This window comes from Danio rerio, chromosome 22 (assembly GCF_052040795.2).
Source record: "Danio rerio strain M-AB ecotype USA chromosome 22, GRCz13ab, whole genome shotgun sequence".
Classification (NCBI taxonomy): Eukaryota; Metazoa; Chordata; class Actinopteri; order Cypriniformes; family Danionidae; genus Danio; species Danio rerio.
Window position 1 is genome coordinate 21,887,866 of NC_141042.1, and position 12,445 is coordinate 21,900,310.

At 38.7% G+C, this 12,445-nt stretch overlaps 1 protein-coding gene across 5 annotated transcripts in view; it reads left to right on the forward strand.

Annotated features, from left to right (window-relative positions):
• The window catches only part of cpamd8 (C3 and PZP like alpha-2-macroglobulin domain containing 8), a 57,870-nt gene that overhangs the window by 35,326 nt on the left and 10,099 nt on the right, over window positions 1-12,445 (forward strand). For all 5 annotated transcript variants that reach the window (XR_015521933.1, XR_015521934.1, XM_087304275.1 and 2 more), the window contains 8 exons: window positions 2,277-2,432; window positions 2,687-2,749; window positions 5,964-6,211; window positions 6,305-6,392; window positions 8,455-8,529; window positions 9,318-9,423; window positions 10,697-10,807; window positions 10,899-11,111. Coding sequence is in view for 3 of the 5 variants with exons in the window: in XM_087304275.1 (XP_087160401.1) it covers window positions 2,277-2,432; window positions 2,687-2,749; window positions 5,964-6,211; window positions 6,305-6,392; window positions 8,455-8,529; window positions 9,318-9,423; window positions 10,697-10,807; window positions 10,899-11,111 (1,060 nt within the window). In the remaining 2 variants the exon portion in view is untranslated. The remainder of the gene's footprint in view (window positions 1-2,276; window positions 2,433-2,686; window positions 2,750-5,963; window positions 6,212-6,304; window positions 6,393-8,454; window positions 8,530-9,317; window positions 9,424-10,696; window positions 10,808-10,898; window positions 11,112-12,445) is intronic.

Here is a 12,445-nt window from a genome sequence, read left to right on the forward strand (position 1 = left end):
ATAACTATGTATTTAGTAATTTTAAGAATTAGTTTGCAGAGCTCCCGACTTTGCGACTTCACATGGCGGACGCTAAACCGAAAGTCCTATAATTTGATTTCTAAGATGATAATTAAGCACAATTTGTACTGATCAGATGTCATATTTCAGTGTCTGCTTCCAAATTATTATTTTTTTTTATAAAAATAGAAAATAAAATGCATATTAAAGTAAAATGACTATTTTAACGTCAGTTTAATGCTTCTGTGAAAATTAAAACGTCAAAATTGTATAATTATAATGTTCCAACACCATTCAGTAATGAGGATGGAAGTAATGCAAGCCTCACTCAATAATGTTCCATCAATGTTCAGTAAAAATTTCATTTTAATGTCTTCTGTGAAAATCAAAATATGTATAAAAATAATGTTCCATCATCATTTAGTGTATAACTACCTGAAACTAAACTGGCATACTTTATCTGGGAGGTACTCCTATTAATCTTAAAAAGGAAGATAGATATCTATTTGAGAAGATTTTGGCAACAAGTAAAAAAGCTATAACCTGGAAATGGTATAACGAAGAGCCACCAACTAAAGATGAATGGTTCAAAATTATAGCAGAAGTTAAGGAAATGGGAAAAATGACACATGCACTTCGATTACAATTAGAAACCTTTGAAAAGAAATGGAGTAAATGGCTGGCTTTCTCCTCAATGAGAATATAATTATTTATAATTAAACATTTACATAATTCTAGAGGTTATGTATCATTGTGAAAATATGTTTGGCAACCTTTTAGTATATTTTATTTTATACTTATTTATATATTTATTTTGATGAGGTTAATTTAATATTTTTATGCATGTATGTACAGTATATGGATATACATGTGTGAAATGGATGTATTTGCCTATATAAGTATGTATATTATGTATTTTTATGTATATATGTATTATTTTTATTTGCTTGTCTGTTCCCACTGGTTATATGTTCCTAAAAAATCAATAAAAACTAAGTAAAAAAAAACTGAACTGGCACACTTTATCGGAGTTGTGCTTATTGAAATAGATTAAGAGTCTTTATCTTAAAATGTATTTAAATGTAAAGCATTCAAAAAATTTTGACAAGAAGTTTAAAGGATTTTGCTGAAGTATAAAGATTTATAATGACAACAAGTGTTTTGTTTTTATGTTTTTTTAATGTCCTCAAATGATTCTTGTTTAAAAAACATTTTTGTATCTTACAGTTTAGTCTTCAGTAAATCATGGTAAAAATGGATTATAGTTATATTTTACTTATTTTTGTCCTGACCCACTTGAAACTTAGTCCAGTTAAAATGACCAATCATAATGCTGGGTAGTGGTTACACCAAGTAGTATAGGGTTCATACAGTAATGGGAAACCTGGAAAAGTCATGGAATTTTGACATGGCATTTTTTCAGGCCTGGAAAAGTTTTGGAAAAACAGAAAAACCTGCAAGGTTTTGGAAAAGTATTGGAAATTACATTTACATTTAGCAGGCATTTTTGCCCAAAGCGACTTAAGCTGTGGTCACACTTGTGCTTCCAAAATTCTGTCGGACAATGCTGCAAAAAGGGTCGGGGTTAAATAATATGATTAGATATTTATAAAAGTAAGCTATTGCTCCATATTTTAGATTTATTATTTTAAATGATCTTCTACTGGTCTCACGCAATCACCTGATGTGATTTCGCAGGAAAGAATTCACCAAGCTTAAGCTTTCGAATGCAGTGAAATGCAAATAATGTGCTTGTGTTTCTGGTCTGCCGCATTTGCTTGCCTATAATTGGAAGTCTAGAGCGAAAAGTGCAGTGTGATCGCAGCTTTAAAATAGAAGTAGTTTTACTAATATTACTATTACTATAATTATTGTTAACTATTACTACTTTAATAAACTATTACCTTCATCTAAAATTAGTTTGACAAATATCTGTATATTGGAATGGAGTTTAGTTGTTTTTACTTCTTTTCTCGGCCAAAACATGCTCTCACATTATTAGTGCTGTGTAAGAATCAATTATTTTACATAGATATAAAAATAATTTGAACTATTGCATGTTTTATGTTATGCTATAATAAATGTAAACGTTTCTTATAATTAACCAAGTATATGTAGACATTACATTAAACATTAGGTCATGAAAATTGACTTGAAAGTCCTGGAAAAGTCATGGAGTTTTTGTAGTAAAAATGTGCATGAACCCTGATTATAGTATCAGTAAAGTAGAACTGCTCTATTAAACCTGGGCTTCTTTTCTTTTTATTCAACTACAGGACACTTGTGTGGCATTGCAGGCTCTGTCTGAATATGCGATCCTGTCATATGTGGGCGGAGTAAATCTCACTATATCTCTGGCTTCCACTAATCTGGATTTTCAAGAAACTTTTGAACTTCAGTGGGACAACAAGAAGATTCTACAAAAAGCTGTGGTAAAAATCCGCAACAAACACTATTGACATCTCGACATTCTGCTGTCGGAGAGGTATTTCTAGTGAAGGCCTGAACTTGATATGCCTCTCTTCTCAGCATCTGCTTGGCACATCACCCCATTTTGTGATTAGCAGTGTCAGTTTAAATGCGTGTAATTTGGATGTTGGACAGGGGCCAGTCGGTTAATGTATTTGCTTATACTTGCGCCGTTAAACTGATTGATAAGTCTTGCATTCTCTCTCTCTTTGTTCAGATACCCAGCATTCCAACAGGACTGTTTGTCAGCGCTAAAGGAGAGGGCTGCTGTCTAATGCAGGTACTGTTGGTTTCTGGCAAACCGAATCCCACATTCTCTCCATGGATAAACGATTGTTCTCTTCGTCCTCCTCATCTAGAAGTGAATCCTTCTTTGGCGACAGCAAGCGCTCTTTCCAGGGGAAATTCTGTACTAATGTTCACATTCCTCCCATCCTTAAAATGGAAGGATCTGGTAAAACTTAAGCAGTTGAATGCCAGGGGTATGTTCTTTCTCCTGTAATCTACCCTTTAGATAGGATGGTACATTCACATTTTTTGGTAAGATTCCCTCAGAAACAATAGACTCATTCTGGGCCACAAAAACAACCAGGACTGCCTTAGCACCTTGACCTAGAATGTTCTGTTCTCAGGTTGTATGGAGGAAAAAATTAAATCTTTTAAGTGTCCACAAAAAAAAAAGTCACAGCAAAATTCCTCACACTAAATATTACAAACTTTTGCACTATTTTGGGCAAAAAAATTACAACTGCCATTGTTAAATAAGGTTTGGTTACACTATCTAGCCACATTAACCTGTTCAACAGCTTGTTAACACAAATATCTAATCAGACCAACCAACCGAGATTGGTGACAAAAGTAGCTTTGAATGTGGTTTGGTTGTTGGTGTCAGACAGGCTGGTCTGAGTTAGGGTTGGGCGATGTCGAACAATTTGGCATCGTATGATGTCTAATGTAAAACATTGAGATGGATTCTAATAATTTATTCATAACTAATTAATTATTTGTAGCCTAATGTTTCAACTACCTGACCTGCATGGTCTTTGTTTTACCCATAACCAAATCATAAATAAATAAAGATAAGTTACACACAAATTACTACCGGTCAATCACTTTTTCCGCAGACTCTGGCATGTATAAACAGAGTGATCTGTGTCGTAATAATCGTGTCGACAAACTTGATTGGTAAAAAAGGTGCACAACCAACAGGAACCAACCAACAGTATCTGAGGTTTTCACTAAAATTACTAAGTACAAGCATAAAGCAAAAGATTGAAGCAGTGTACTGACGCTGTATCACGTTACCTAATAGATTCAAAATACAGAGTCGCTAGATAGAGACAAGATTAATTAAATATCACATTTACCAACTATAGTAAGACACGATCCAGCGGTACATCCTTGACAAACGTATTAGTGTAAACAGGGCCTAAGTTTGTATTTCTTGAGAGCGGGTTGCTGCTGTGACAGGGGCGTGGCGAAGGATTGCGATGCCGGCTCAGCATTGTGATGTCTATTGGCCATCAATGATGGACGATGGCACCATCTATCAACCCAACCCTAGTCTGAATATTTTAGAAATTGCTGATCTACTGAAATTTTTGTGCACGCCCATCTCTTGGGTATGCAAAGAATTGACTGAAAAAGAGAAAACATCCAGAGAGCTGCAGTTTTGTGGACAAAATGCCTTATTGATGGTGGAGGTCAAAGAAGAATGACCAGACAGAACGCTGAATCAAATATTACAACTGAGGTCTGCATTAGATTATCTTTAAATAAAGTATATATCAAACCTTAAAGAAAATTAGCTAGAGCAACAGAGGAAGAGCACGCTGAGCGCCATTCAAGCCAGCCAAGAACAGAAAACTGAAGCTGCCTACAATACATATGCGCTCATCAAAGTTAGAGAATTAAAAATTAAAAACAAGGCCTTGCTGAATCTATAGCACTAGCAAGTACTAGCAAATACTAGCAAGTTGTACCTAATGGGGTGGCTAGTGAGTGTGAAAAAGGACTAACGTTTATTTCAAACCAAACTTATTTTGGTTGGTCAGCCTTGTGAATTTGCAAGATAAACCATGGAGTCTAAATCATAGACTGTAAAATATATGGACGTAGTATCCGTGACGTCACCCATAGGTTTCTAAAGAGCGCAAAAGAAGCCACAAGTTGGCGCGGCAAACCGTCGTCATTTTGTTCGCTGGTCATCACGCCCACGGCGGGATACTAAACAATGGCAAAGAGGCGGAGAGTGAGCGAAGCTACAGACACCTGCAGACAGTTTGCTTGGACCTGGTTCAGACACACTTTTTTTGGGGAGAACGCTTAATACTTTATCACCTGTGACTCGTTTGTATTCTGAGCACTTGTGCTTGGTTGTATACTATATCAATAAAGTGTTTAGACTTGTAAAAACACTGCTGTAATACATTGAGCCACTAAACATTGTTCTTATGACGTTTTTCAACAGGAGGAAAACGTGAATTACTTCCAAACATTTCAGATATAGTCTGTGTTAGTTAATGTAAGACTATTGATGAAATCCAGCATATCACTGTATGATTTCTTCAGATGACGGTTCTAGAGCCTACAGCTCATCAATTCGTCAGATTATGGAGTGCATTACAGCTCTAAATATAAATATAAACGATAAATTTTAAATAAAACAAATACATGTATAGAGATGGTATATAAGTATATAACTTTACTCACCTGGGAAACAGAGGCCACGTGAATGGTTTGTGAGCACAATTAAGTGCACTCAACATGCCATGCCATCTAATAATTGTAGGAAACAAGTCCAAAAGGCAGTTGACTGTGTAAAGCCACATAAAACAACACAGAAATACGATAAATATTCCGTAATCAGTGGCTTATCTCTTCAGGATTCAGCTGTGGTGACGTGACGGTGACCAACGAGACCTAGCTGTCACTCAAGTGGCCACTCCCTTAATTATGCAAACTTAATATAACTTAATATAAAGGAAACGGATGAGTTATAAAAAAATCCACCCCCCTCACAGTTGTCATGAAGGGTAATATTAGCTGTATGAACCAAAATCTTTTTTGTACAAGGCTGTAAACATCTTTTTTTCAGCTGTAAAGTTGGCCATTCTAACAGTGGGCTCAATTGAAATTTGCTCTATTTTGGAGCCAGGAGCGGCCAGGACTAGCGGAATTTTGGATGAAATGCAGTTTTAGTAACTTCCGTATTGGCTTCCTGAGGGAGAGCGGGAGGTTGCCGCTTGGTCTAAATCTACATAAGGAAGATTTGGTCCTCCCTTCGAGTAACTGAATTTTGTATTTGTAGCAAGTGTAAATGTGACTGCCATGAATTTGACTCTTGTTTTTGTAGTTGACCTGTCAAACAAATCACTGCCAATTAAACAGATAATATGTCATACCTCAGCACTTAATTTCCATGTAAATTGTGAGACAAAACCAGTGTGTTCTGACCTCAGGGTACTGATCATATTCTTTTCTCCATCCTCCAGATTGATGTATCCTACAATGTACCCGATCCTGTGGCCAAACCAGCTTTTCAGTTGAAAGTTGACCTTAAGGAACCAAGGCAGGAGCAACACATCTTGCCATCCTCACGACACATATCTCCTCGCACACGTTCCCGTGCTGACAACCGCTCAGAGCTGACTCGCAAAAGAAGGGCTCCTGTGGACGACGAGGACCCTGCAGGCCACCAAGATCACCTGGACTACCGTGTTACTTTGGAGGTCTGCACCAGGTAAAAACACAGACTGAAGGATTTTATAGATTCTATTTCACTTTTCTTAATATGGATGAACAGTCTTAGACTGATTTTGGATTCCCCCCTCAGGTGGCTACATGTTGGTTCATCCAACATGGCTGTCCTAGAAGTCCCTCTGTTATCTGGTTTCCGTGCAGATATTGAGAGTTTGGAGAGGGTAAGGTTGCTCTATTTTATTTGTGTGTTCTCTCTTCTAGAACTTCCCATTATTGTAGAAAGCAAGACTGACAATGTGTCTCTGTATTAGGACACAGTGTCTTGCTCTTTCCCTCTTTCTCTCTGCATGTGTCCTACTGGCAGATGGACAGAGATTACATCTGGAGGCTATTTCAAAGGAAGCAGGCGTGGAATTTATCAGTCTCTTTCATTCTCTCACGAACACAAATATAAACATAAACATAAGCAAAATAATACTCATTCATATTGGCTGTAATATCCATAGCAGCAGCCTGGAACAGGAATTCTTTTAGGGCGGGTTGGGGTCAAAAAGCCCTATTTTTTTTCTCCAGCTGGGGGTATATTATGTGTAAATGGAGGTTGGTTTAGGTCACTTTCATTGTCCCCAGTCAAATGATAGTCCCTCATTAGTCATGTTATAGGTCCCAGGTCTCATGTCCTCCATGCTTGTAAACCAATGCTACCTTGGGGACCATATAACGCGAACGGACTCCGAAGCTCACTGTGGTGGAACGGGTCTCATTAGTGCCATTAGCCAGTAACAAGCTGGCTTTACACGGCCACCTCTGGCTGGCTCCATGTTTATTACACGACCCCGGCTGTTCACATTCCTTGTTTCGCTATGGGAAGTGAGATTGCTTACATCGTCATGTCTCATTGTTTTAATTTATAGTAAGGGGGAGGACATGCTTGGAAGAATGTTTGCTTCTCATATATTCCACAGTGAAAATCAATATTTTTTACAATGAATGGTGAAGTCAGCAGTGTTATTAACGCGTAAGGCTGTAAATGTTGCAATTACGACAACAAACTTTGGTCCCTGAAGCAACGAGTTGTTTTTTTTTAGATTTTTTTTCTTCTTCTGGCATTGCTAACAAGCGAGGCGTTTTCTGCTCTCTGCTGTGGATTTTGGACAAATCAAATCACTATTGGTCATTTATTCAACTACAGTCATACTGTGCATTTTTGTGTGTGTGTGTGTGTGTGTGTGTGTGTGTTTATGTTCAAATTTGTCCTTGCGGCGCCAGCTCACACTGGGCCTCTCATAAACCGTGTCCGAGTGCTCGCCACCTTTCTCTTTCTCACTCACACAGGCATAAGATAAACTATGTTACAATGCTAAATGGGCCCAAACTAAATATGATATTTTGAAATGCTTAACGGGAGGAAGGGTAAGAGATACTCAGGCTGTGTTTCATTTCACTTTTAGATACGCACTTGCAAACATCCCTTCCCTTTTCCCCTCAGGGAAATCCCTAACACTATTTTGAAGTCCGTTCCACTTCATCAAGTGAATGATGAAAGTTTGCATGGATCTACCCTTGATCCCTCGATTTTGACAGAGGGAGTGAGTCGGCTTCATGTGTCCACTCCAAAACCTACATGTCCCAGAATCCAAGGCAATTGTGAGGTCACAACAGCATAGTTGCAAAATGCTCATGGGTTTAGGGCATTCCATTTAAACTCACTTAGGTGTTCTGCAAGTAGTGGACACTTGTGTGATGTAATCAATGAGGTAAATTTGAGGAAACAAGACAGAGGGAAGTTAGAGGTCGAGGGCATAAACGATTGCACAGCCTAAATGTAAGAATTAAGATACAAAGATGGTCCCTCTTTGTAGTTCAACTCTACACAAATGTGCAGTGGTAATGTGCATTGGTATTCTATAGTTAACATTACAGCTAGCACTCGCTCTTCTATTAAATAGTCTGACCTGAACCTCAAATGAACCAATCAGATGTTTGGTAGATTTTATTTAAACCACTTTTACATATAGAAAGGGTTTTTGAAGCAGGTTTTCCACTTTTACTGCATTTAACATACCTTGCTATATATTAGCTTATTTAAAAAAATATATTGGTTTATATCTTTAGTTACAGTAGCCTAATTAATTGTCAGGTTTGCTAGAAAATGTATAACAAAGGTATTTTTCATGTAGTAATGATGAACCTTTTGTTTTAATACATGTTAGCTTTTGTATTAAAGTTTGAATTGTTTACAGTACTGCATATTATCATCCTTCTAAATAATTTTATTCCCAGCTCTTGCTGGATAAGCGAGTGGGGCTGAAGAGGTACGAAGTAGATGGACGAAAGGTTCTCTTCTACTTTGATGAGGTGAGTTAATGTTGGATAACAACAGCTTGGTGTAGTGCTAGTGTCAAGATTTACACAATATGACAACTATATGTTAAAATGCTTGAGGTGTTTTGTCAATGTAGCATATTAAGTGAAGTTTAATTATAAACTATTTTCGAGAGGATTGCATGCTTATGACTGACCGCAGCTTGTCCTGCATTAGCTTATGCATAATTCATTAATCAGATGATTCCTAACTCAAAATAAACAACCAGAGCGTCTTACCTTAGTCACCTTTGTCTTGAAGAATCCCCCCTTCCACCCCTATTCCTCCCATTTTCCTTGACAGGGTGGCAGGGTGGCCCAGTGTTTAGCACTGTTGCCTCACAGCAAGAATGTCACTAGTTTAAGTCTTTACCTGCCCAGTTGAAATTTCTGTGTGGAGTTTACATGTTCTTCCTTTGCTTGTGTGGGTTTCCCTTGGGTTCTCCGGTTTCCTCCCACAGTCCAAAGACATGCAACATAGGTAAATTGACCAAAACAAATCGACACCATAGAAGCCCTTAATCTGCAATATATCTCTCCATAGCAATCCCTAATCTGCCATTTGCCATAAACAAGCAGGGGAGTTCTCGAGACCTACCTAAGCTCAAACTCCCCTCTCGCCCTGCAAATGGGAGGGAGCCCCAGGCTCGAGGATCTTATGAGCTCAGGGCTCTCTCCCAGGACAGCATGCCAAACAAGCTTTATAATCAATCATTAGCTAAGTGTGAACTCTTGAAAGAATTGTCATTGTAAAGTGTGCTTAGGTCTTGTCTCATCCACAGATCCCCAGTCAGTGCATGACCTGTGTGGCCTTCAATGCTGTAAGAGAGTATATTGTGGGAAAGACAGCTCCAGTGCCAGTGAAAGTCTATGATTATTATGAACCAGGTGGGTTCCTACACCTCCATACAAAAGCTCATTCTAGATCATAGGTCTCAAACTCAATTCCTGGAGGGCCGCAGCTCTGCACAGTTTTGCTCCAACCTTAATCAAACACAGCTGATCCAACTAATCAAAGTGTTTAAGACTACTCAAGACTATTAAGCAGATGTAAGTTAGAGGTGGTTGGAGCTAAACTATGCAGAGCTGCGGCCCTCAAGGTATTGAGTTTGAGACGATTGTTCTAGATCATAGGTATCAAGATTGATTCCTGGAGGGCCCCAGTTCTGCACAGTTTTGCTCCGACCCTGATCAAACACAGATGATCCAACTAATGAAGGTGTTCATGACTCTTTTGAACACCTCAATTATTTGGATCAGCTGTGCTTGATAGGGCTGGAGCAAAACTGTGCAGAACTGCGGCCCACCAGGAATTGAATTTGAGACCTATGTTCTAGATCCAAACTAGGTCCTGGAGGGCCAGTGTCCTGCTGAGTTTAGCTCCAATTTGCTTTAACACACCTGCCATGAATTTTCTACTATAACTAGTTAGAGCTTGATTAGCTGGTTCAGGTGTGTTTGATTAGGGTTGGAGCTAAACTCTCCAGGACACCGGCCCTCCTGGGTCGAGTTTGGACACCCCTGTTCTAGATGGTAAAGCTTTTGAACTTTTCATCATAGGCTAGCATTATCTTTTTAAATTCAGTATTTGGCTAATCCTAACAAATACCTGACCCTTAGGGGGTTTCCAAGTGAACATTAAGACAGTATTACTCATGACAAGTTCTTTTGTTTTCAAAGTCATGGACACAACACATTTTCTCTATTGTCCATCGTGGTTACACACAATAACAAACAGATGGAAGATCAGTTTGGTTTTTGAGCAAATGACTCTAATGAGTGATTCTTTTTGTATGTTTTGGACCTTATTTGCCTTTATTTAGTTAGGAGAGTAGGAGGACGCTATTATAAAAAGTGTAATAATCATGTTTTATAGTATATTGATTTCCAATTTCCTAACCACAGTTTTACTGAAAATACCATGGTTGAACTATGGTTATTGTAAGGCAAACCATAGTTTATTTGTGGTTACCATGGTATAACTACCAAAAAAATACTTGTCGTTTTTTTGTAGTAAAGCCATGGTTAATTTTCATAGGGGCAAACAGGAAATTAAACTAGAGAAGGACTGTGAGCTGGGACTTGATATTGTGTCAACCAAAGTCCAAGTCCTGAAATATTAAGTTTTCACTTTAACTTACATCAAATATTTTTGTGACAGCATTTGAAGCCACTCGTTTCTATAATGTGAGTGAGAGCAGTCCTCTAGCACGAGAACTTTGCGATGGCACCACATGTAATGAAGTGGAAAGTTCCCGCAATCATTGGACAGGTCAGTATATCTTTGTCTTCATTATATCTGCTTAATATTAATAGTGTATCTGCTTTATTATCACATACTTTTATTGCTCTGTCACTCCCAGGCTTTGTGCAAGGCAGCCAGTGCAACAACATTTTTGACTGTCCAGAAGAGGAACACTATGAGCGATGTACCTGTTATCGTGACTGCGGCTATGATGGCGAGCCAGTGTGTGGTTCAGATGGCCAAATCTACCAGAACCAGTGTCAGATGGAAGTGTCTGCTTGCAGAAACAGCACACGGATTGAACAGATGCCTTTCAGCCACTGCCCACAGAGTAAGTTGCCAGAAAATATTTATTGCCTAGAAGTTAGACCCGTAGTGCTCAATGTTCTAGAGTTACAAGAGTCGTGAGCCTTCAAGACCTGAAATGAGTATCTAAGAGACATCCAAAATGGGCATTGTTGGTGGAGCTCGAAGAAACTTCTGGCCTAGACCAGGTTGATTAACCAATCCTGCTTCTTGAGAGTGGCATAGCTAGGAGTTGTGAGGTCTACGCACAGAGTTTCACTCTGGGCCACACTGGTAAAGATCAAGTTCCTGAAGACTCACTCACTTTCCTTTGTCTTATTCAGCTTAGCTTTATTAGGGAATATATCCTTCTTGCCACAATCTAGTCCTGAGAGTACAACCCTCAGTGCTGGACTCACAACACTCACACACTACAGACAATTCAGTTTATCCAATTCCCCTATAACACATGTCTTTAAAATGTGGGGGAAACCAGGGCATATGCACACATGGGGAGAACATGCAAACTCCACTCAGAGAGGCCTCCTTGTCCAGTCGAGACTCGAACCAGCAGCCTTTTGCTGTGAGGCAACCATACTAACCACTTAACCACCATTTCGCACAAGTCCCCCTCAATAAAGTTTAAATTCCAGGGATCCCCCTCAATAAAGATTGCATTCTTGGAATGTCTGTCAGCAAATTTTGTGTTTGGTTTTGCATTTTAAAATTTACATTTAGGATTCTTCTGGCATTTCAGACAAACCCAAAACTTCACTGTGGATCCCACCAAGCCTCTGGGCCTTATGTAATATGTCCTCCTTTTCCACTATTTATGATGCCTGAGGCTAATGTCCTGCAAATTTCACCCTTTTTATTAGATCAAACAAACCTCGACCAGCTAATTAAAGTGCCATGAAACCCCCCACTTTCAGATCAAGTCTACCTCAGAATTTTTTCAAAAAATGTACGAGAATGAGTGTGGAGCTCTGCAATCGGTGGCAAGAGTGGGCGTGTCCAGCAGAGCAGGGGAGAAGGAGGGGAGCGAACAACTGTTGAGGAGACCCATAATTTTATAGTTTACAAAGTTAAAATGCAAAGAAATAAACAGTAATTTAATGCACTGCTACATTTGTTGTTCATATATAAAGATAATTGTGTTTATTTAAACACTATAAATGAGGACTTTCTTCCTCAATCTCCAGGTCTGAATGCAGACTTAGCGCTGCAGTTCTCTTGCCCTGCCTATTTCAACCATTAGCCCTGCTGGTTATCTAGAGGATTTAGGCGATCACAGCAGCATGGCGATGTGTCTAAATGTGAACGAACTGAACTGATAAAAGACAAAGTCAGTCATTCTCCAATTCTCCTACTGCTCTCCCG